This window comes from Canis lupus, chromosome 27 (assembly GCF_011100685.1).
Source record: "Canis lupus familiaris isolate Mischka breed German Shepherd chromosome 27, alternate assembly UU_Cfam_GSD_1.0, whole genome shotgun sequence".
Classification (NCBI taxonomy): domain Eukaryota; kingdom Metazoa; phylum Chordata; class Mammalia; order Carnivora; family Canidae; genus Canis; species Canis lupus.
This window is the reverse complement of record NC_049248.1, coordinates 41,664,942-41,688,573: the sequence shown is the minus strand read 5'-3', so window position 1 is coordinate 41,688,573 and position 23,632 is coordinate 41,664,942. Positions and strand designations below refer to the sequence as shown.

At 45.5% G+C, this 23,632-nt stretch overlaps 1 protein-coding gene across 5 annotated transcripts in view; it reads left to right on the top strand.

Annotated features, from left to right (window-relative positions):
* Positions 1-210: 210 nt before the first annotated feature.
* Positions 211-23,632, top strand: part of FMNL3 (formin like 3) — a 53,835-nt gene continuing 30,413 nt past the window's right edge. For 2 of the 5 annotated variants that reach the window (XM_038577590.1, XM_038577587.1), the window contains exon 1: positions 212-408. In XM_038577590.1, coding sequence (XP_038433518.1) covers positions 283-408 — 126 coding nt within the window. In that variant the 5' untranslated portion in view covers positions 212-282. Of the gene's footprint in view, positions 409-23,632 lie in introns of all 5 variants that reach the window. The other 3 variants (XM_038577589.1, XM_038577591.1, XM_038577588.1) reach the window with 2 other exon arrangements.

The following is a 23,632-nucleotide window of genomic DNA, read 5'->3' as shown; positions in this document are numbered from 1 at the left end:
GTGGGGGGGAGGGACGGGAAAGAGCGCGAGGGGGCGGGGAGGGGCAACGCGGGAGCCGCGGCCGCCGGCTCTGTCGCTGGGCTGCCGCTGTCCGCTGCGCTGCCTCCGCCCTCGCCGCGCGCCGCCGCCCGCGGGACCCCGAGGAGCCCGGCGCCCCGCACCGGGCCGAGGAGCGGGGGCCCGGGAGCCGCCGCCGAGGGAGGAGCCGGGTCGGAGCGGCCGAGCCCGAGGCCCCCGGGCGTGGAGGTGGGGGGCTGAGGCCCCCGAGGGGGCCCCGCCGAGATGGGCAACCTGGAGAGCGCCGAGGGGGGCCCGGGCGAGCCTCCTTCCGTGTCGCTGCTGCCGCCGCCCGGCAAGATGCCGATGCCCGAGCCCTGTGAACTGGAGGAGAGGTTCGCCCTGGTGCTGGTGAGAGCTGAGCCCGGCCCCTTCCCCCTCCTGCCGTCCCCGGGGCCCGGGTGCCCCCGTCCGGCCCAGCCCTTCGGGGCCGGGGGCGCTGCCGATGCGCGCGCCGTGCCCCCTTGCAACCTCGGAGCAGCCGCTGGCCTCCCGACCTCGGAGGAGGGGTCCCCGGCCCGGGACCTCCCCGGGATCCGCACGTCTTCCCTCTCCCTCCCTCTTCTGCAGCCCTCACACCTCTCCCCACCGCCCCGACAGCCTTCCCGGGTCCGGGTCCCTAGAACCCCCATTTCTGAGCCTCCTGCTGGTGCGGGGTAGGGGGTGGGGGTGGAATCCAGAAACTTGGGGCCGGCCCGCCCCTCAGCCCAAGTCAGGGTCCTGTGGCTGGGGAGACCGCCTCTCGTGTTAACATGGAGGCTTCCCGGGGAGTGGGTCCCACTTCCAGCCCAGACCAGATGTTTGGGGAGGTGGGGAATGGAGGAGAGGGGGCTGGGAGCTGTCGAAGGGGGTGGGATAGAGGGTGATGCCATTCTACTTATTTTCAGAATGGCCTGCAGGCATCCTGCAGAGTTCTTAGTGGATTTGCCCAAAAGGCTGAACATGTGGATAAACCATTTCACCAGTGTATTTTTCCAATTGAAACAATACACAAACCATCCCGCGTCCTTTTTTTTTTTTTTCCCCCCTCCCTCTTTATGTTAAGCCCTAGTGGCTGGTTTGTGTTCTTTGCCTGTGCTTCTTTTTAGTCTTTCTGTGGGTTTCCCAAAGACCTGTATAGACGAATTTTAAGCCGACTTTGGGATTCTTCTTTGATGTGGGAATTGGACGTTGGTGTCATTGGCTCTGTGGATAGGGAGGATTTGAGCTGGTATCCCTGGGATGAAGCCAGAAAATGTGTTGGAGGTAAAAAAACAAAAACAAAAACACACACACACAAAACAAAACGAGGTTTTGGAGAAAGAAAGTGAACTAGGTGATGGGACATTTGCTAGCAGAGGTAAACCTTTAAGAAACTTGGGGAAATAGTTCCTAGTTCCTCCGAGAACTCTCTAAAGGAGCAGTGTTAATGCTGCTGTTATTGTTGGTACGGCCCAGAGGGCCGATTTTGCCTTTGCCCATGCGGAGGGAATAGTTGTGGACTTAGCAGCCTTATTGGATTTCATCTGCCTTGGAATAGGGAGATTAGATCTATTGGCAACAGTGGGACTGTCTAGAGATCCCGGCCTCTCCGATGGTGGAGAGCCTGACATTAGCCCACTGGCACCACAAGCCAGCTCAGAGGTATTCCAGGGGGAAGCCGTGGTCCGGGAACCTCTCTGCCCACCAACTCTGCAGAGGGCCAAAGGGATCTGGGCCACACATCCTGTGGCCCTCTGCATTTCCCCCAGCCTCCTCAAGGGGATGGGTGAGTCAGTGATTACTAATGTACTGTGGCCAACTCAGAGGCTGAGAAGGAGAGATTGGGATTTGGTGCCCTTGAGAACAAGAGCTCAACTGTTGGGGAAAAGAGTGGGAGGGAATATGCACTCCAGTGGGGGTGTGAAATCCCCCCTCCTCCCCACCACCACCATGAGTTGGCGCGAGGTAGTTACAGAAATTGGAGAGAAAGCGATGGTTTCAGGTGGACTGGGTCAGGGGCTGCCTTAGGTAAGGGCTGCCAGGCTGTTGGTTGTGTGAGCTCAGAACCAGAGTTGATCATGTCCTCATTGGAGCTTGGTTGACAAGTTTGTTTAGTTAGTTGGCAAATTGATGGCTTAATAGCCACAACATGCACATGGTGTCCTGATTACTAAGCAGAGCACCCAGAGAGCACAGGTCAAGCCAGAGGGACCACCCACTTGCAAGTTATATTTTCTGAATAAAGTTTTGATTTGGTTCCTCTTGGCTTTTGTTTTGGTCTTGTTTCTGTGTGTCTGAGCTGCTGCTGATCGGGGGTTGGAACAGGGCAGGCCAGGGCTAGTTAGCTGTCTTATGGGCGGAGGGGATTTTACCTCACTTTTCCAACACAGAGAAATCATACTTTCTTAGGGATCTGAGTTCTTCTCTGGGGGCTCTTTCCTCTGCTTCTGTAACATGCCTTTTTCACTATCCTTCTTTTACTGTCCTACTATTTGGAAATAGCACTGGCCATTGGATGTTTGACCCTGGAGTAAGCTCAGGTGTATTTCCTGTATTCAGGAGAAGTGTAGTGTGGTAGAAAAAGCCAAGGCTGTTTTAGTAACTGTCTTAACCTCTCTAAGCCTCATCTATGAATTTTATAGATTTCTTTATCTAGAAGATAGGGTAATAATTTCTGTCCTGATAGGTTTATGAGAATTAGATGAGCCATGTATATAAGGCCCTTGGTACCCAGGAGGTACTCAGTATAGATTAGCTTTTTTTCTTGATTGTGTGAGTCAGACAAGCTGCTCCTTTCTTACTCTTTTCTTTCCCATATTGTCAGCATCATTATGATTGATTTGGTTTATGAAAAAGTTATTTGGGTATTTGTTGAGGTGACATACTGGTGTCTTGGTTAAGCATATGGATTTTCAAGGTAAAGTGACCTCAAATACTGGCCTCTCCACAGTCTCTAGTTAGAAAAGTGTTTGGCCTTAAGCAAGTTGCTTAATCTCTTCGAGTCCCAGTTTCTTCTTATAAATGAGGATAATAATAGTATTTGCCACATGAAGTTGCTGTGTGGATATAATGAAACTGGAAGTCAGGTACTTAGATAGCAGAGTCTGGCAACTACTATATGCTCAGTAAATGGTAGCTTTTAAATTTGTAGCTCTCAGCAGTGACTCAGATCTGAGATCACTTGTATTCCCCAAAAGGATTTTAAGTTTAGAAATATGATGAGACCAATTACCCTATTCTGTATAGCTAGTCTCAGGATTTGCCTTCTGCTGTCAGATGGAGGGACTCCCCCAGTTCCAGTGTATCTTTGGAACAACCCCACCCCCCCAAAAGCACACTGGCTGGGGAAGTTATATCATTGTGAGTCAAGACCACAGGTTCCCAGTTTTCTGGAACAGACACATGATCTGACACATAGCCTGTCAGCCGAGGTTGTAGAGCTGAAGGTCTAAGGCCATGAGATGATTTGTTCAGGACATTGATCCCAAGAGTTCTAATCTGGCCCAGTGCCCTAATCTAAGACTTCCCTACTGTTGTGCTCGGATACTGATCCCCTCATACCTGGGGGCAGCTGAGGTCCCTGATTGGTCACCTCTGACTGGGATCAGTTCCATCATTTATTCGGTGTGCTATACAAATAGTATCATTTTCTAGCTGTGCCCTGATATGAAAAAGATTGTGAAGCTGTGTTATGCTTCTTTACCCCCCTTCTCTGGGATCCTTCTTTACCTCCCTGTCTGAGCAGCAACTCCTATGCTGTTGAGTACTGAGAAGTTTAGGGATGGTGCAATTATTGGAGCTTCTCTATTAATACCAGAATGAGAACCCATCTCTGTTCTGATAAAGCCCCAGTCTGTGTTTTGGTCCCAACTAGATTACTACCCAACCTCAGTTTCTCAGAAGCCAGTACTGGCCTTTGCTAAGAGAGGAGAGGCAGGGATCTCTAACTGCTTTGAAAGGATAGCTGTCTGCCCTTGCTGTGTTTGCACCCTCACTTTTCTCTTTGCTGACTTATTATGGACTTGAAATGGAGTCTAAACGTTCTGACGCCAGAAAAAGCCCTGGATATCCCTCAGGAGAAGGCTGTCAGGGCAAAAGGGTGGGGTTGTATGTCAGAGCCTGTCCCTGCCATGGGTCCTCCTCTCTTCCTCTCACATTTCCCTGGTGATGACTGATGGCTTGGGGTTTTGCTCTAAGTGTAGCGTTGACATGGGAGCTAAGCTGGTCTGGGTGCTAGCTGTCTAAGAGGCTTTGAGGGCCTCTTGTGACACAGAAAGGGGATGGGAAAAACTTGGATTAAATATCAAGTTCCAAATGGCCATGATGGAAATTTTTTCCCAGCCCTGGGGATTGTGGTGAATTAGTTCAGGCTGGAATAGGACATGGGGGAGGGAGAGGACCCTTGACAGCAGCTGGTCAGGGGAACCCCTTTGCTCAGAGACCCCATGGAGAAGACCTTAGGCCACAAGAGAGGAGCCTTATTCTCTTGACCTTTCCATGCGACCCTGCCTTAGACTGGGGGAGGTGTGTGGGGAGTTCAGGGGATAGGGCTGATGGAGTGGGCTTCTTGTCATTTGGGAATGTTTTCATTGCTTAAAAGGACTTTTAGCTTTTTTCTTTTTCCTCTTAAAGTAATACTCATTCCCTAAGAAAAGTCTGAACAATTTAGAAAGAGGAAAAGACTTAAGATTTATATTGAAGAAAAGCATCCATATTTTCTCTAGTTCCTTTACCAAATGGAGCCAATGTGTTTTTAAAACTGTTCATATTTTTTTCTCTGCATAAGGTTTTGTATAATGTTGTAATATTGGAATATACTTTTTAATCCAGTTTGGGGTTTGTTTGTGTTTTTTCTTTCTTTCTTTCTTTTTTTTTTTTTGGCTTTGTTATTTCACTAGTTTTCCCAAGCCTGTCATTGTAAACATTTTTAAATGCTTGTACAGTGGTTCCTCAAGTGAATGTACCATTGTGTGCTTAACTGTTCTATTGTTGGATATTTAGGTTGTTTGCTTCTGTTTGCCATCATAAACAATGCTATGATGAACATCTTGATGTATAAAACTTTTTCAATATTTAGAGTTTTCCTTAGGATAGAAACCCAAAATTGAACCTGCTAGGTTGTAGGATATAAAGTTTTTAAGGTCCTCGATACATATTTCCAAATAGTTTTTAAAAAAGAAGTAGTGCATGCGCCTATCTTCAAAGGAAGGGGGGAGGATTGAGAATAGCTTCTTTTCTCCTGATTATGACAATAATAATGACATGTTTATTAAGCAAATTTAGAAATTAAAAATGCAACAAGTATAAACTATATAGAAAAATATAAAGAAGAGAATTAAAATCACCTGTAATCTCACTGTCTACTATTAACTTTTTGATGTACTTATACCTATTTTAACCGTTAGGATCATACTGTGCAAATTGTATTGTAAGCTGATTTTTATTTTACTATCTTTTTTTTTTTTAATGAACTAGATTTTATTTATTTATTTATTTATTTATTTATTCATGATAGAGAGAGAGAGAGAGGCAGGAGACACAGGCAGAGGGAGAAGCAGGCTCCATGCAGGGAGCCCAATGTGGGACTTGATCCCAGGACTCCAGGATTATGCCCTGGGCCAAAGGCAGGTGCTAAACCGCTGAGCCACCCAGGGATCCCCTTTATTTTACTATCTTAAGCATTTTCTCCTTTGTTTAAACATTCCTCAGTATCACGATTTCATAGCTAGGTAGTATTTCATAGTATAGTACTTTATTAATGCCTTATCTTTTTTCTCTTTTTTGCCACTATAAATAACAACTGTGAAGAATATCCTGTGCATAACTATTTGTATGCACCTCTGATTATTTATGTAGGATAAATTGCTAGAAGTATAATTATTGGGTCAAAGGGGATATTTTTTTTTGGGGGGGGATATGCTTTTTTAAAGTCTTTTGAGAAATATGTTTCTAAAAAAGTTATACTAGTTGGCTTTTTCACTGACAGTATGTATCTCTCCCATTCTTTGTAAGCTAAACATTACTGGATGGTTTAACATTTTTAAAAAACCTTTGCCAATTTCATTAATGAGAAATAGTGTTTTACTTTGTATTTCTTTCAACATTTCATCATAAATGTTTTGGCCATCTTTTGTGATCTTTGCTCTCTGTTGGGTATTTATTACAGATACATATTTCTATGTGATAAATGTGTACATTTCCATTTTTATTATAAAAATTTTCACATATGAAAGAGCATATTATGAGATTAAAATAATGTTTAAAATGGATACACTGGTGTATCTACTGTGGAGTTCTTGGAATTGCTTCCTGTCCCTTAATTTCTTCTCCCTGCTATTTTATCTGGGATGAAGAAACCCTTTAGCTCAGGACTTGTTGGGTCTGGGACAAGTCTGCAGCTGGGACGGTCCAGGTGGCAGCCACACCAGTGTTTCAGAGCTCTGTCTGTGGGGAAACAACCACGACAGCTGCTGAGAACAGGAACTAGTCGTGGTGGAAATAGCTAATCTTCAGTGAAGTGAAAAAAGAAGCCAAGGTGGAGAGGAAATGAGACCACAGATCCTCCCGTGCCCCTGAGGTTGCCTGGGAAGGCTGGTTGGAGCCAGGGCCTGGTTCTGTGGTCAAGACCAGAGTTCCGCCCCAGAACTGACTACCGTGGGCTCAGGGGACGGCAGCGCTGGCTGCCTGAAGTCAGAGTGTTAACTGGTCGACCAGGCTGGTCGCCTCAATCCTGGGGAAACATTTCTTCCAAGTCTGAGCTGAGCTGAAGCAGTGCCAGGGAAAGGCCGGGGGTTCATTCCAGTTCGGAAATGCACTTCAGAGAAGAGGAAGGACCTTTTACTTTGAAGATAAGAGAGGGTGCTGTCTCCACACAGCACCCCCACCTCCTGCTCCTCGCTGGGTGCTTCAGGACTCCCTCTTTGATCAGCACCAGTTGGGGACTGAAGGGTTTTAAGATCGTCATCCATAAAGAAAAGTATATTCTGGAACAGAGATGAACTAAGCAGCTAGAATTCCTGAGTTCCCAGTTCCAGTCTCTCTTTTGCCTCCCTCAGCAAAGCCGCATCTTTGCGTGTTGTTTTCCTTCCACATGGGAAAATGAATCACCCAAGGAAGACGTCGAACTGTCAAGCTGCCTCCCTGTCCTTGAGATACCCTGCTGGCCTTTGCCTCCCAGCCTGCTCTCTGCTTCTCTTTTCATCTTTCAGAGCCCCCTCTGTCCAGATTCTCTCGCCTTTTCTGTCCTTCATCCCCTCACAGCAAAGTCATGGGCTGGGAGTTTGTGTGTTTTGGTAAGAGAGGACCTGGAGAGGGTGTTTTGGAAGCAGTAAACCCCCCCGCCCCGCTTTATGAATTTGCACATTCTTCTTAGTTTATAAAGTACTTTGAGGTCCTTGAATGGTGTTGTAAATAATATTCAGAACCATGGGGCTAGCAGAATTATTTACATGATGAATTTTGCCAGGAGAGGAAGGGTTTAGGCTGTTTACAATGTGGTGGTTCAGTTCTTGTCCTCATCTCTTCCTCCTATCCCCTCCCCATCTCTTTTACCACCTTCCCACCCTAAGCCAGTGTTATTGCCAGGGGGGCTGGAGTTGGGGCTGGTCATCTTGCCTCTGGGTCCCTAAACACATTAACAGAGCTGGTATGTATTCTCTTCCTTCCCTACTTGCTCATCTACTCAGGTCTAGACTATGTCATACCCCTTCTGCAGTTGCCCAGTGCCTCTTTAAGAAGAGCTGGGGATGAGCCTGGTTTTCCCTACTTTAGGAGATGGTTATTTTAAGAACTACCTACCTACAGGGACACCTGGGTGGCTCAGTCGATTAAACATATGACTCTTGATTTTGGTTCAGGTCATGATCTCAGGGTCTTGGGCTGGAGCCCCATGTTGGGCTCTGCACTCAGTACAGTCTGCTTGAGTTTTTCTCTCCCTCTCCCTCTGCTCCTCCTCACACTCATGCACCCACATTCTCTATCTCTTAAATAAATAAACTTTTTAAAAATAAAAAGTTTATTTATTTGTGAGAGAGAACAGAGAGAGAGAAAGCATAAGCAGTAGGGATGGGCAGAGGGAGAAGGAGAAGCAGACTCCTCACCTAGCAGGGAGTCTGATGTAAGCTCGATCCCAGGACCCCAGGATCATGACCTGAGCTGAAGCCAGATGCTTAACCAACTGAGCCACCCAGGCACCCCTAAAATAAAACTTTAAAAAATGTTTCTTTCTGAGCAAATTTCATTCTTTATGAAATGGGTGATGATGATACCTATCTTACAGGATTTTGAGGCTGTTTAAAGTAGAAAACATAGTAAAAATACTTTGTAACCTACAAAGGTTCTACAAATAAATGTTTGTGGCATATACATTACCCACTACACCAATCTCTGTTCCCATAAATAAAAGTGGTTGTCGTGTGGGGGTGGTATGATCCCAGGAGGGAGTTGTTGGAAATAAGTGAGGATGTTTTGGTTATCATACTGACTGGGTGGTGCTACTAGCACTTAGTGCTGCAGGGCCAGGGATATTAACTATCCTACAGCGTTTGGGCAGTCCCACACAGTAAAGAATGCTCCTGTCCACATGCTGACACCACCCCTGCTGAGAATCATCTTCTACTAATCTATACCTCCCTTGTCCCGTGTCCCAGTTGGGGATTAAGCTTCGGGGAGCAGTAAAAGTGAAAGCAGAACCATAGTTTTTTGGTACTTTCTTGATTTTCCCCACTTCCTGTTATGCCCTCAGGCAAGAAATGGATCTCTTTTATGACTTCTGTTTAAGGCCCGATTCCCTGATCCCCTCTGTACTTTGGGCCCTACCATAAATTTATCAAGGAGCAGTTTGGGGTATGCATACTCCACTGCTGATCTTTACCTACCCCTGGTTAGCTCCTCAAGCCAAGGTAAAAATTCTTTGAGGTTGGGAATATGTTTGAGAGATCTTTGAACAATGCTTCTGAATCTTGTGGGTAACTGACCCTTTTGAAAATCTGATTAGACCTGTGACCCCTAATTCTCCCCACCCTAACGCATATGTGTACACACACACACACAGTATCTGGGGGTTTAAAGCTTATTCTTGGATCTGCTAAAGAATTTCTGGCTTTGAGCCTAGAGGAATGGGAAGGTAGAGCTGAGGGAGAAGGTGGAGCCACAGAAGTCCCTTGATACAAGTACTCTTGATATTTTGTAAGGAGAAGAAGCCCTGGCTATCAGTTCAGATAAAATGATGTCTCTTGGTGGTGGTTCCAAACAAGAGAGCTTGTTGAAACTTGGCTGACTCTCATTTAGGGGAGATATTCTTGCCCCTGGACATTTTGATTTATTTTTGATTAAGGACATTTTGTGATAGGGTCTGTCCTTACACTCTCAGCCTCCAGGAACATCTAGTTTAGAGATGACAGGATGTACTTTGACGAGCCAGGGGAACCAGTGGCATCCTTGCAGTGAGATCCAAGGTTTAGGTCATATCCTGTGTTTGGCGGTCCTACCTGCCTAATGTAGCAACTGCCTCCTGCAGGCCCAAGTTCTGGGAATATTCAGGCAGTCAGCTTCCCAGGGTGTGCCTGAGAGGGAACTGGGAATAGCCAGTCTCTAGGAGTTACTTTTATGCTTAAATCCTCTTGCTTTCTACCTTACAGGGGTAAAAAGAAACTAATAATAATTTTAAGATTTTTTTTGACAGCTCAGAACATTTCATACTAAAATTTTTGAAGGAAAGAGGTTTTAGGGGCCTTATTATGAAAAAACTTTTTTTCTGGGTAGAGTCTCCTATCTCATCCTTATAGGAATGGCTCAGTTTCTGGTCTCCAGCAAATGCCTCAATTTAACTTGTATAGGTTAAGGAAAGACAACGTTTGTTGGGTATATGCCGCATGTTGTTACATGTGTTACATCCGTTAACTTGTCAACAACTCTGTGAGGCATTTGTGTCACTTCTCTTTTACAGGTGATAAGACAGGGCTCAGAGTGGTTAACTAACCTGCAGAAGGTCTCCACTTAAATGTCACTTACTTAGAGGAGACTTAAGCAAAAATTTTCAGTTTTTTTTTTTGTTCATGTTAGAAGGACTGCTGGAATACAACTTCTAAAAACCGCTTAATCCTTGATCGTATGTATAGATTTTTAAATGCACAGAAAAATTTCTGGAAGTATACAGTGGTTACCTCTGGGATGGAGGGAGGGAAGGGACCATATTGGGAGGAACAGGAAAGTCAAATTGAATTTAATTTAGCTTTATAAAATGTTTACATTTTTTATAAGGAGAATGTGTACTTGTGTGTTAATTATGTAATTAAAAGTTAAGGAAAAAGGTTCTTAATCTTACTAGAAGTCAAGGAAATGAATATTTAAAATATATGCTTTTGGGGAGTCTGGGTGGCTCGGTTAGGCATCTCCCTGCGGCTCAGGTCATGATTCCAGGGTCGTGGGATCCAGCCCTTCATCGTCTCTCTGCTCAGCAGGGAGTCTGCTTCTCCCTCTCCTTCTGCCTGCTGCTCTGCCTACTTGTGCTTGCAGTCTCTCTTTGTCAAATAAATAAATAAAATCTTTTTTAAAAATACACTTTTTCTACTAATCATTAGGTGAAATTTGAGAGATTGATAATGTCTATGGGTGTCTTAATGGTACATTAATACACAATTAATGGTGGGGTAATTTGGTACAGGCATATTTGAAGGCATTTTAGAGTGTCTATCCATTTCAAATGGGCACACCCTCTGACCAGGCCATCTTCTAGGAAACTGTCCTACAGAACTGTTTACACATGTGCAGGAAGGTGCATATAAAGGATCCTCAGAAAATAAATAAATAAATAAATAAATAAATAAATAAATAAATAAATAAAAAGGATCCTCAGGGCTGCACTGTTTAATTGTAAAAAACTAGGGACAACCTGATGGTCTGTTTTGTGTCCAAATCTATTTCCCTTCCATTCACCTAGTTACTCAAGGCCAACGTTGGGAGTTATCCTTAATTTTTTCTTCTGTCTCTCCCATACCTGATTCCATCTCCAAAAATATATCTCAGATCTATCCATTTTCTCTCTACTACCATGGTTTCAGTCCAAGCAATATCAGCTCTTGCTTCTATTATAGCCAACCAACTGGCCTCCTCTACTGCCCCTTTCTCCATCCCCCTGTTCATTTTCCACAAAGCAGCCAAATTTATTTTTTATTTTTTTAAGATTTATTTATTTATTTATGACAGACAGAGAGAGAGAGAGAGGCAGAGACACAGGAGGAGGGAGAAGCAGGCTTCATGCTGGGAGCCCGACGTGGGACTTGATCCTGGGACTCCAGAATCGCGCCCTGGGCCAAAGGCAGGTGCCAAACCGCTGAGCCACCCAGGGATTCCCTAAAGCAGCCAAATTTAAAATATAAATTACATAGCATCTTTCCCCTGCCTAAAACCTTTAATGGCTTCCTTTTGTACATAGGAAAAAAGGAAACTCTTGGCCTTGGCCCTTAAGATTGTGCATTATTTGGTCCTGCTGACCTCTTCAACCTCACTCACCCTCCTGTTCACCACACTCCATGTTAGCCTTCTTTCATTTCAGTACAAGCTCCTCTCTGTCTCAGGGCTTTTGCACAAGTTGGTTCCTCTTCTGGAATGCCTTTTCCCTGAATCTTCAAGCGGTTTGATCCAGCTTCTACTTCAGGTCTCAGTTTAAAAAAATGTGGAACACCTGGGTAGCTCAGTGGTTGAGCATCGCCTTCGGCTCAGGGCATGATCCTGGGATCCAGGATAAAGTCCCGCATCAGCCTCCCTGCATGGATCCTGCTCCCTCTGCCTGTGTCTCTGCCTCTGTCTCTCTTTGTGTCTCTCATGAATAAATAAATAAAATCTTAAAAAAAAAATGCCACCTTTCAGAGAGGCCTCCCTCACTTTTAATTTTCTATCTTAACATGCTACTTATTTCTTTTGTATTATTTTCATTTTCAAATTATTTGTTGATTACTTATTTATTATCTGTCCACTGAGACTGTTGGCTCCAGGAGGGTGGAGACTTTATGTATGCTTATCACTGTACAGCCAAATAACTGGCACTGGGTAGGCACTCAATAAATGGCAGTGGCTGATGGGAATCTCCAAGATGTGTATGTGTGTAAATAAAATAATCTAAAAAGCAGTTAAAAGGAGACTGTGTATAATGCTTTATAAGCCACATATGTTTATATGTAAATATATAGAAAAAAGGTCTGAAAGAATCAACAGCAGACTTAATTGTGTGATGACCCTTGGAAGGCAATGGATAGAGTTGGGGCTGATGAGTGACTCATTTTTTATTTTGTAAGCTTTTGAGGTGATTGAAAAAAATTTTATAGTATGTACTCATGTATTTATTTTTCTTTTTTTTTAAATTTTTCTTCTGAGGGAAGAGGAGGCAATAAAAAAAAACAGGGGAGAAGGACTCAACTTTTTTTTTTTTTAAGATTTTATTTATTTATTCATGAGAGACACAGAGAGAGGGGCAGAGACCCAGGCAGAGGGAGAAGGGAGAAGCAGGGTCCTTGCAGGGAGCCTGACTCTATCCTAGGAACCCCGGGATTATGACCTGAGCCAAAGGCAGACACCCAACCACTGAGACACCCAGGCATCCCAGCACTCAACTTTTATTGCAAAGAAGAAAGTTCCTCTTTCTTATTCCCTGCACTGAGCCAAAAGAAGTGAGCAAGAGGGAGAAAGGACACCAGTGGGGTCAGCAACTGGCCACAGCCCATTCCCTGCCCTGTGCTGAGCTGGCACTAGTTTTTAGAGTAGAAAGAATCTTAGGAGATGCTCTTCTGCCCTGAGGTTGTATTTTAAATTCTTTAATGTAGGCATGATCTTGGTCCCCCAGACACAGCCTCGTTGTGTATTTTTAGCCTTTTTTATTTCTAGGCCAGTGAAAGCTGCACCTCCAGCCTTAGCAGAGCTGTAGCAGGTGAAGTCAGCAAAGAGAATAACTGTGAGCTCTGGACTTCACTGCTGCTAAGTTTTTCAAAGTCAAGACCATTTAGCAGCCCTGACCCCCACGGAAGCCACATTCTCTAGATTCTTATCTCCCGGGAATACAGATAGCTAATCATTTTCATAGCTAACATTTCCAGGGCTAATGGTATGCCAGGCACCATGCAAAGCTCTTCACACATGATTCATTTAATCATCACAACTTTATGAAGTAGTTTTATTATCTGCATTTTATAGATGAGGAAACTGAGGTCCAGGAAGGTTAAGTAGCTCACTAGGATCACACAGTAAGTGGTGAAGTTAGGATTTGAATCCAAGCAGTCTGACTCCAAGCCCCTGTTGTGAGCTAGGGTTTCCTTCTCTTCCCGGGGTCAGCCTCCTTTCCCTTGGTTGCTGCTTTGGAGGAGGGTGTGTAGATTATAGCAGAATATATGGGAGGCTCCAGGACAAGGCGTCCTTTGCTAAGAGGTGTGGTAGGAAGATTTGGGCTTTGGATTCAGTCAGACTTATCCCACTAGGACATGGGCTATTCAAGTGTTTTGGTTTTCAGTTTTTGGAGGGTTTTGTTTTATTTTGTTTTGTTTTACTTACTGTGTGCCAGCAATACCACTGGGTATACAGTGGTGAAAAGACAAATATCGTCTCTACCTTGGTGGAGTTTACAGGGAAAGACAGATTTTTTTTTTTAGATTTTATTTATTTGAGAGAGTGAGAGATTTTATTTATAGTGAGAGAGGGTACAAGCCAGGTCAGGAGGAGAGGGAGAAGCAGACTCCCTGATGAGCAGGGAGCCCAAAGTGAGACTCCATCCCAGGATCTGGGAATCATGACCTGAGCTAAAGGCAGAGGCTTAACTGACTGAGGTACCCAGGCACCCCTGGAAAGACAGATATTAAGCAAATAAATAATTAATCGCAAATTATGGTATGCCCTTGGGAGGCAAAGAACAAGTAGTTAGGAGAGAGCAATAACAAAGGCTCCCTCTAAATGAATGCCAGAAACAGCCTTGGAAGTTTATGAGCGGTTTTCTGCTTTCATTTCGTTTTCCTTCCTTTCTTGATTTATTAAGGAAGTGTGTCTTAGGTGCCTGCTGTCAACACAGCACTTTCCTGAGTACTTTGGAGAATACCAAGAAAGAGAAGACAATGCTCACTATCTAAGTTGGAGAGACAAAACATATACCTAGAACTGTACTTTGAACAACTAGAGAATTAGAACAAGCGTGTGTCCTCAGATTGTCTACGAGACTCCTCATGTACCTCTCGTATACCTCAGTTATCTTATCCACAGCATGGGGATGCCCTTTGTCTTGCCCAGTCCCATCTGGGAAGACCAAAGGAGATCATGAGGTCACAGAGTGTCACACAGCTACAAGCACTGAAGTGTTGGTGAGTTAGGGAAGGGTCCCTGTGGCAGAGGATTGCCAATCAGGCGGTGCTCTGAGGAGGACATGGACTTTCATTCAGGTCTTAAAGGGGATAGGTGTAGATAAGGAGCGAGGACATTGTTGCAGGCCAGAGCTTAGGGGAGGAGGTTAAAGGGGAAGAATGAGCCAGGCATGTGAGGGGCAGCCAGAAGCCCTGCTGCTGGGACAGAGGAACCCAGGTACAAACAGAGAGGTGAGCTTGGATCAGGTCAGAGGGACAGTTGGTAGAGAGTTTTGTCTGAAGTGTCCCTGATTGCTAGAGAAGGCTGTGGAGGCCTTCCTGCCTGGGCTTTCAGCGGGGAAAAGAGATCGTTGGCAAGTGGTTCATGGCCATTCATGGGTTTGTTCCCTAAATTGAATGATTGACATATGGGAGAAATACATGGCGACCCAGTCCTTATAGGTTACAAAATCAGAATAATTTGATGTAAGCGATACTGGATAGAGGATGATCCATATGTTGTTACCTCTGAACTGCAAAGTCCAAAAATTTAGAAGACTCCATTTCTAGTCACCAAGTTTGGGGCTAATTCTTTCCTTTGCTAAATCTATTATGCCTTCCTTTAGGATGAAATGTTGTCTTGCACTGTATAATTGTATTATTAACAATGGCTTGTTCGTGGTAGGTACCCAATAAGTGTAGCTCATTGTGTAGTAATAGTGTCCGGTGTTTGTGAGCCACTTTCTACCTGTGTGTTTCCTTACACACTATTGGGGTAGAGGGTGGAAGGGTGGCCCTGGAGCCTCTTCCAGCTAGTCATCTAGGCCATACTCCCGGGAGTCACGCTAAGCTATTTTTCCTCCCACCTTCTCTCTGTATGTACTACCACTGCCATAGTTGGTCCTCATTGCTTGCCTGGTGTATCGTAACAGATCCCTCTGTGGTCTCTCCACTCTGGTCGTGCAGACCCACCTGCCCTGATCCATCGTGTAGCCATATGTAAAGACCTCAGGGAAGGGTTTTCTAGGAAGAGAGAACAATCTGTGCAAAGCTGTGGAGTGGGAAGGAGCTTTGCACAGTTGAGAACGCAGGGGAGTGCCAGATTGATTGACAAGGATGCTGGAGAGAGGTGAGCAGGGCCCCCAGATCACGGGAGACCTTGTCAACTTTGGTGAGGAGTTTAGGTACTATTGTAGGTGGAATGACTTGATCTGCTTTATAGTATTAAGAGTTCACTGGCTGCTGTGTGGAGAATTCTGGAATCTGGCTCCCCTCTGGGCAGCATGGTGGTCTGAGTGAGACCAGGCTCCTCATCCTCACTCAACTTTGTCCACAGCAGAGTGATCATACCCTCTGCCTTTTCAAGTTTGACTGGTGCTCAGTCCTCACTCCTCTACCCACCCTCAGGCCAGAAAGGGCAGTGCCTCTGCTAGGCTGGCCCCAGTGTTTGGCGTGCCTACTGGTGGCTTGAGCCTATAATTTGGCGGGTTGGCTGGTTACAAAAATAAAAAGTGCGACCTATAACTAAAGCTGAGTGGATTCAGTAAAGAGGGAGCTTTTAATTTGCAGAGGTCCTGGGCTGTATTTAAGTGGAGGAGAAATGTGTCTCCTCCCTATGTGCTGTTCCATTTTCTCCCTCTAGTACCTGCTCTGGGCAGGGTTGGGACTCATAGGTCTGCGGATGATCTGTGCAGGACTTTATTTTTTTATTTTTATTTTTTAAAGATTTTACTTGTTTACTCATGAGAGAGAGAGAGGCAGAGACACAGGCAGAGGGAGAAGCAGGCTCCATGCAGGGAGCCCGACATGGGACTGGATCCCGGGTCTCCAGGATCACGCCCTGGGCTGAAGGCGGCACTAAACCGCTGAGCAACCCGGGCTGCCCTGTGCAAGACTTTAGGGAGATATTTGGAGGGGATGTTGGGTCCAACAAAAGGTTGTAGGCTTCCTGTGAAGTCAGTATTATTCAGTCTTGTTTCTTAGGGATAGAAGTGGAGTCTTTAGATACTTGTCTTTTCAGGGCTCCTCAAGCTTGATTCTCTAAAGAGTTCCTGAATCCACTCTATATGTTCTTGACTGGCAGAGAAATAAGAAATCTGGGCTGGGAAACTACAAGGAGCTCAGGGATTCCTTTTGCCTGTTCAGCCAGGCCTTTTTCAAGAGTTCTGGGACTCAGTGAATCTGGATTTGGATCCTGGCTCTGCCACTTATTATCTTTATGACCTTGGGTCAGTGCCTTAACTTCTTTGAGCCTTAGTTTCTTTATCTGTATAATCAGGATAATAATACCTAGCTTCTAGAGATTTTGTGAGGATGTAAAGGATCCAGGGCAGTGTTTGGCATACTGGCCACTTAATAAATTTTAAGTAGAAATATTTTAAGACCACTAACCTCTTAATGTTACGGATCTAGTATTAAGGAGCTGAAAAAGAATGTTCAAGAAATTTGAATTACTGTTGATGGGTAGGGACTGGTTTTATGTACCACAAGTTGTCAAATCACTGAGCTGCATGCCACCCAGTCATCTCCTTGCTTTCCCAGCTGATGATATTGGCTTTGTCTGACCTATCCACAGGCCTAAGGGCCTTTCAGAATGTGTAACCCTTGCCTGCTGTTTAGCACAATTTCATTTCTTGTACAGCCCTGGACGTTAAAAGCCTTTTGGACTGGGACATGTACCAAGGCCAGAATCGCTTGAATAGGCCTGCCCGGGCCAGATCTGTGCTCCTGGGACAGTAGGGAACTCTGGGGTGGTGGGGGCCACTCTTAATGTGCCAGATGCAGACTGGCAATCAGGAGATCACATACTCCCCTCTCCTTGATGCCAGCCTTAGAGGGAGGCCCAGATAATGTTCTAGAATAGATGGATCAGAGCTAACTGGGAAAGAGTGTCTTTATTTGAGCCTTATGTGTCCAGGATATGCTTGAGCCTCTTAGTTTGGATAAGCTTCTTGTTTGTGGTTGTGGTTATTTTGTTTTTACTTGCTGCTCAGCGGAATCAGCATCACACAAGCGCTCATTATCCTCAGGTCCTTGGCAGTCAGGGCACTTGGTGAATCCCTTGTGAAGTGCTCACGTCTGCAGATTATTTTCCAATGCATCTGGCATGAGTTCCAGAATGATGGTCCAACAGCAGCTATTACTTGCTCCCTTTGGGTTGGCTAATTACTGCTGGCATCGTGGGTGACTGAGGAATTAAGAATCTGTGCTTTTATGGGGCAACTGGTCCTGGTGAGCTCCCAAAGCAGTTATTTGTCATTTCCCCAGAGTATCCTTGTTTAAAGTTTTGAGCATAACCTCAGGAGGTGAGGGGTAGCCAGCTAGACAGGCTATGGTGGCATTTGGCTACTCAGTTGATACTTTCCAAGAATTGTAAAGAACTCATCCAGTACCTGTTGCTGCAGATGCCCGGGGAAATATCAAGATGGTGTCATAACCGTATAAAAACACTATCAGTTGTTTCCGATTGTCTTGGGGGCAAGAGGGCAGACAGTTTACTCCATCCTTACTCTATGGCAAGGCAGGTGAAAAGATTCACATCAGTACTCTGGAGGGCCTGAGGCTGTGAACTGAGAACGGTTACGGTGTCATCTTTCCTGCCTGGAGAAGGGGGGGAAGGACCCAGTGCCAGCCCTCGGAGACTCACTGACTGCAGCCTAGCCTTCATTCACTCTGTAAGCATTTATTGAGCACTTAGAATAATGTTAAGTGCCAGAAAAGTAGAGATGACTAAGGCAGTGTCTGCCCCCAGGAGTTCAGTCTAGAGAGGGAGACAAGCACACGAAACATGTAATTGCAATATACAGCTTGGGAAGTGCAGTGCTAGAGATCATGCAGGAGCATCTGGGGAGCCCAGCGTAGAGGTGAGGCTCGGGGAATGCTACCCGTATGAGGAAATCTGCGGCTAAAGGGAGAATTAGGAGTGGGAGAGACGTGTAGGTGAGAACGCGGTCCGGGCAGAGGGGACAGCACGAGCAGAGGCAGCCAGGCGACGCAGAGCAGGCATGTCAGGAGTCCTCGTGCAGACGCTCACTCGAGGGTTGTTGGAGTGGGAGGCGTCAGGCAGATTGGTGGGCAGAGAAGCGAGCGTGGTCAGGGAGGCCTTGGTAGTGCCGCCTTGCTAGTGGGAGCCCGAGCCAGGGCTGGTATGGAGAAGCATGCAACAGAGTCCATAGGTAGTGACAAAAATTTTTTTTTTAAACATTTTTATTTATTTATGACAGTCACAGAGAGAGAGAGAGGCAGGGACATAGGCAGAGGGAGAAGCAGGCTCCATGCACCGAGAGCCCGACGTGGGACTCGATCCCGGGTCTCCAGGACCGCGCCCTGGACCAAAGGCAGGCGCCAAACCGCTGCACCACCCAGGGATCCCGGTAGTGACAAAAATTAAATGTGAGGGCCTTGACAGCTGGTTAGCCTTGACATTGAGAAGATGAGGGGCAAGAGAGGATTTCAGGATGGCACCCAGATTTCTAGCTTGCTAGATCAGTGAGATGGGGGTGCTACTAGTTAAGAGAACACAGGAGAGAAAATAACGTTGAAGAAAAAGTGGTGAGGCCGGTTGGAGGCATGTGAGGTCTCAGAAACTGGGGACATCCAGGTGGAATGTCTACCAGGCAGCTGGCTATTTAAAGCTGGAACTCCAAGGAGAAGTCTGGGATAGCAATTAATACTTGACAATTTTCAGTGTCTACTGGTCGAATAAAATTGGGGGCCGAAGCATTCTCATATCTTTGTCTCCGTCCCCACAGACAGTATGGCCCTTTGAGTGGCTGGGAGGGCGTGCACTCCCACAAGGCAAGGACAGACTTGCTAGGAAGAGTGGTTAGTCGAGGGGGCCAAGCCTAGAGATTTGTGGTAGAAATCAGACCTCAGGTTTGCAGACTGCAGATTTAACCTGAGGAAGTCAGGAGATAATGGGGAAATGAGGGATTTGAGACAAGGAGGAACACTAAAGGTAGCTTAGCCAAAACTCCGAAAGGTTAGAGGAATTCGAATTGTCCCAGATCACTCGGCAGGGCACCTTAGTGACTCGTTTGCATCTCCCCAGATTCTGGTCCCAGCTTTCTTTTTTTTTTAAGTTTTTATTTTTTTATGTCTTTTAAAGATTTTATTTATTTATTCACGACACACACACACACACACACACACACACACACACACACACACACGCAGAGACGTAGGCAGAGGGAGAAGCAGGCTCCCTGGGGGACCCGATCCCAGGATCACGCCCTGAGCTGAAGGCAGATGCTCAACCACTGAGCCACCCAGGCATCCCGTGGTACCAGCTTTCCTGTGAATCTACTGTGTGGCTGTTGGTGTCTCCGTCTTTTTATTATTATTTTTTTAAGATTTATTTATTCATGAAAGACACACAGAGAGAGAGAGAGAGACAGGCAGGGGGAGAAGCAGGCTCCATGCAGGGAGCCCAACGTGGGACTCAGTCCTGGGTCTCAAGGATCATGCCCTGGGCTGAAGGCGGCACTAAAACCACTGAGCCACCGGGCTGCCCCCGTGTCTCAGTCTTATCTTTCCAAGGGGAATATGTGCAATTGCTCTAACCTGGAGAGTTAAGAAACATATAAATATATTTACACTGTTCTACTACAGCATTTACTCTCACTTTTATGTATTTTAAAGGACTATGAAACTGTATTTTGAATGTATCCTTAGAAGTTAACTCGAGTCAGCTGAGTCTCCTGGAGTAGCTCACCCCAGTTACTGTTTATAGAGTCCTTCTCCTGGGCCAGGTACCGTGCAAAATCCTTTTCGTTCATTCGTCCCTTCACTTCTTAAAAGGGGTAGATACCATAATCCACATTTTATAGATGAAGAAACTTAGGTTCAAAGAAATTTAATAACTTTCCCTCTGTCTCATAAAAAGTACCAGGCTTCAAATCTAGGTCACCCCTGATTCCAAAGTCCATGCTGTTATCCGTAGCCCTCTGAATGTTTAAAATGCCATTCATATATGAGGGAATTGTCACCGCATGGTGTTCAAGAAGGCAATGCCCTTGTCTCTTTGCCCTGCACGTTCTCCTTTGTACTCTGAGACAGAAACCTTGAACTTTAGGTGTCTGGCACACCTTGTTTAGCTGGTTTTATCCCAGTTGTGCTGGACAGGGAAGTACTGTTTAATGATCAACCAAAGCCAGTCAGACAAATCCAGGTGGACCTTCCAAGTTAGAAATGGAGATTTTTTTGTTTTTTGTTTTTTGGGTTTTTTTTTTTGGTAAATTGATGGCAGGACATGGTAGAAAAAAAAACCATGTCCTGGCAACAGTTATGTTGGAGGCCACATATCTGGATTTGAATCTGGGTTTTGTCACGCCAGTCTGTGTGATCTCGAGCCAGTTGGTTTCAGAGTCTTAATTCTCTCACCAGTTAAACAAGCATAACATTTACCTGCAGTGGTTATCGAAGGCAGTAAGGCAGATTAGGTGAGAAAAGTGCCTGGCGTGTAAGAGATGCTCAGGAACGTTCGACTCCCCATCTGTAGCCTGCAGTGAATTTGTTACTTAGGGGGTCAGATGTCGCAAGAAGCAGAGAAAATTCAAGGTCTCTTTGGTCATGGGGTAGGAACTGTCAGAAGGCTAACTCCAAAGAGATTTTGTTGTTGTTTTCCTAGCTGGATGATCAAACGAGACCTAAAAGATCTGGGACGTTTACAGATGGAATTGGGGTGTGAGCACCAACGATGGTGTGTCAAGCTCTGGCCTTACTTAAAGTCACGAGAGGGGGATCCCTGGGTGGCGCAGCGGTTTGGCGCCTGCCTTTGGCCCAGGGCGCGGTCCTGGAGACCCGGGATCGAGTCCCACATCGGGCTCCCGGTGCATGGAGCCTGCTTCTCCCTCTGCCTGTGTCTCTGCCTGTCTCTCTCTCTCTCTCTCTCTGTGACTATCATAAATAAATAAAAATTAAAAAGAAAAAAATAAAGGCACGAGAGGGACAATGTTGGGAAGAGAGCTCATGGATCAAGAACAGACTTGGGTCATTATTGTTCCTCCCCAAAGAGGACAGGAGCACTGAACCACTGAGGACAGACCTACATGTGAGAGCAATTGAGAAAGAAGAGGAGACAGAAATCTTGTGGTGCCTCTCTCCAGCGCATGTGACTTGTGATGGACGGACGTGCGCCCAATGTTGGGCCTCAGTTTATCCTTCCATTAAAGCAAGAGTCCCACATATAGTCTGGAAGTAGGAAGGGACTCATTAAGTTTTATGGTTTGATAATAAGCTCTTAGTTTTATAATGAGAAAGCCAGAGCTGGGTCCCTTGCCAGTGTACTGGGTGAGATGGAGTGCTGCCCCCAGCTGGCCTCTGCTGCCCACATGGGTGGGCCCAGTGTCTATGGAACTTCTTCTGGGTGCCAGACATTCTTGTCTAGGAAAAGTGTGTTCAAGGCAAAGTCCATCCCCTCACAGAGCTTACAGTGTAGTTTGGGAAGTAACGCAGAATGTGAAGGGTGAATAACAATATGAGAAGTGATTTTTCCATGACATCCTGTAATTAAAGGATCTAGCACAGTGCCTGGCCCAGAGCAGATGTTTATAAACTGCAATTTCCCCATTCTTTGTAAATATATAAGAGTTACCACAAAGCAAAACATGTCTTCCCGTTGGCACAGCGTGTAGTACATAAAGGTTCCCAAAGTTGTTGAAGATGTGATTGAATAGGATTGTCAATAGGAGGTGAAGGTCAGTAAACCTCATGCAAGTTCTGAGGAAGGAGAGTGTGAACTCTGGGTAGTTTGGGGAGGTTCCATGAGGGAAGTTGATCTGGAAGGATGTGTAAACTTTGAAAAGGCACAGAGAAGGGCTAATATAATTCATTGCCTCATTGTGTGAGGTTACAAGCTCAGGCTTTGGAAGCAGACCTGGGTTCAAATCCCAGCTCCAGTACAGATTTGCTCTGTGAACCTGGGCAAATTCCACAGGCTTTCCAAGCCTTTGCTAACTCAGCTATAAAATGGGAGTAATGATAGTCCCAACTTCATGGCGTTGTTGTGAGAATGAAACGAGGTAATTCATAGAGAGCTCTTATCACAGTTTTGTGAATAAATGGTAACTTTTGCCATTATTACTATTTTCATTTAATAGTGGTATCATTATTATCCTATTCTTGGCCACCTACTTACCTTAGCCCCTAAGACCCTTTGTCTTCTGTTTGCTGCCTACTCTAATTTCCTCCTATACACTGTCATTTCATTACTGCAAATCGCTTAGGGACTTCTGGACATTTTATGATGTTTTGAGCTTCCATGTCATGGAGCTGCTGTCTCCTTGCCTAGAATATCACCATCTTCCCTTCCTTTATTGCCATTACCTGAATCCCTCCTGCTTGATGTTTAAGACTAAATCCTTTTTTTTTTTTAAGATTTTATTTATTCAAGAGAGGCACAGAGAGAGAGGCAGAGACATAAGCAGAGGGAGAAGTGGGCTCCCTGTGGGGAGTCCAACACAGGGACTCAATCCCAAGACACCAGGATCACGCCCTGAGCTGAAGGCAGACACTCAACCACTGAGCCACCCAAGTGTCCTAAGACCAAATCCTACAGGATCTCTTCCAGGAAACCTTCCTTGGTTTCTCTGTCCAATTAGATGTTGCCTCCCCGGGCTTGCACGGTGCCATGTGTAGCTCTCTCACAGCAGCACTGCTTACACTGACACATGGTCTGCTTATCACCTTGCCCTCTGAATAGAAACTTCCTGAATGTAGGGATCCTGCCCTATTTATTTTTATATGCCCAGCTCCTAACTTAGTGCTTGGCATATAGTTGTTTTCCAGCTAAATGTTGAATGAAAAACCCCAACAACGAGCATAGCTAGCATTATATATAACATTTACTACCTAGGTTCTGATTTAAATGCTTTACATAGGGGATCCCTGGGTGGCTCAGCGGTTTAGCGCCTGCCTTCAGCTCAGGTGGTGATCCTGGAGTCCAGGGATCGAGTCTCATGTCGGGCTCCCTGCATGGAGCCTGCTTCTCCCTCTGCCTGTGTCTCTGCCTCTCTCTCTCTCTCTCTCTCTCTCTCTCTGTCTTTCATGAATAAATAAATAAAATCTTTAAAAAATTAAAATAAATTGTTACATAGACTAAATACATAAATAAACAAATAAATACTTTACATATGTTAACGTATTTAATCATCATAACAACCCTGAAAAGGAGATACTATTTCTACCTCCACTTTACAGATAAGGACACTGAGACTCACAGAGATTAAATAATTCTCCCAAGGCCACATAACTAGAAAGTGGTAGAGTCAGGATTCCTGCCAGAGCAGTGTGGCTCATCA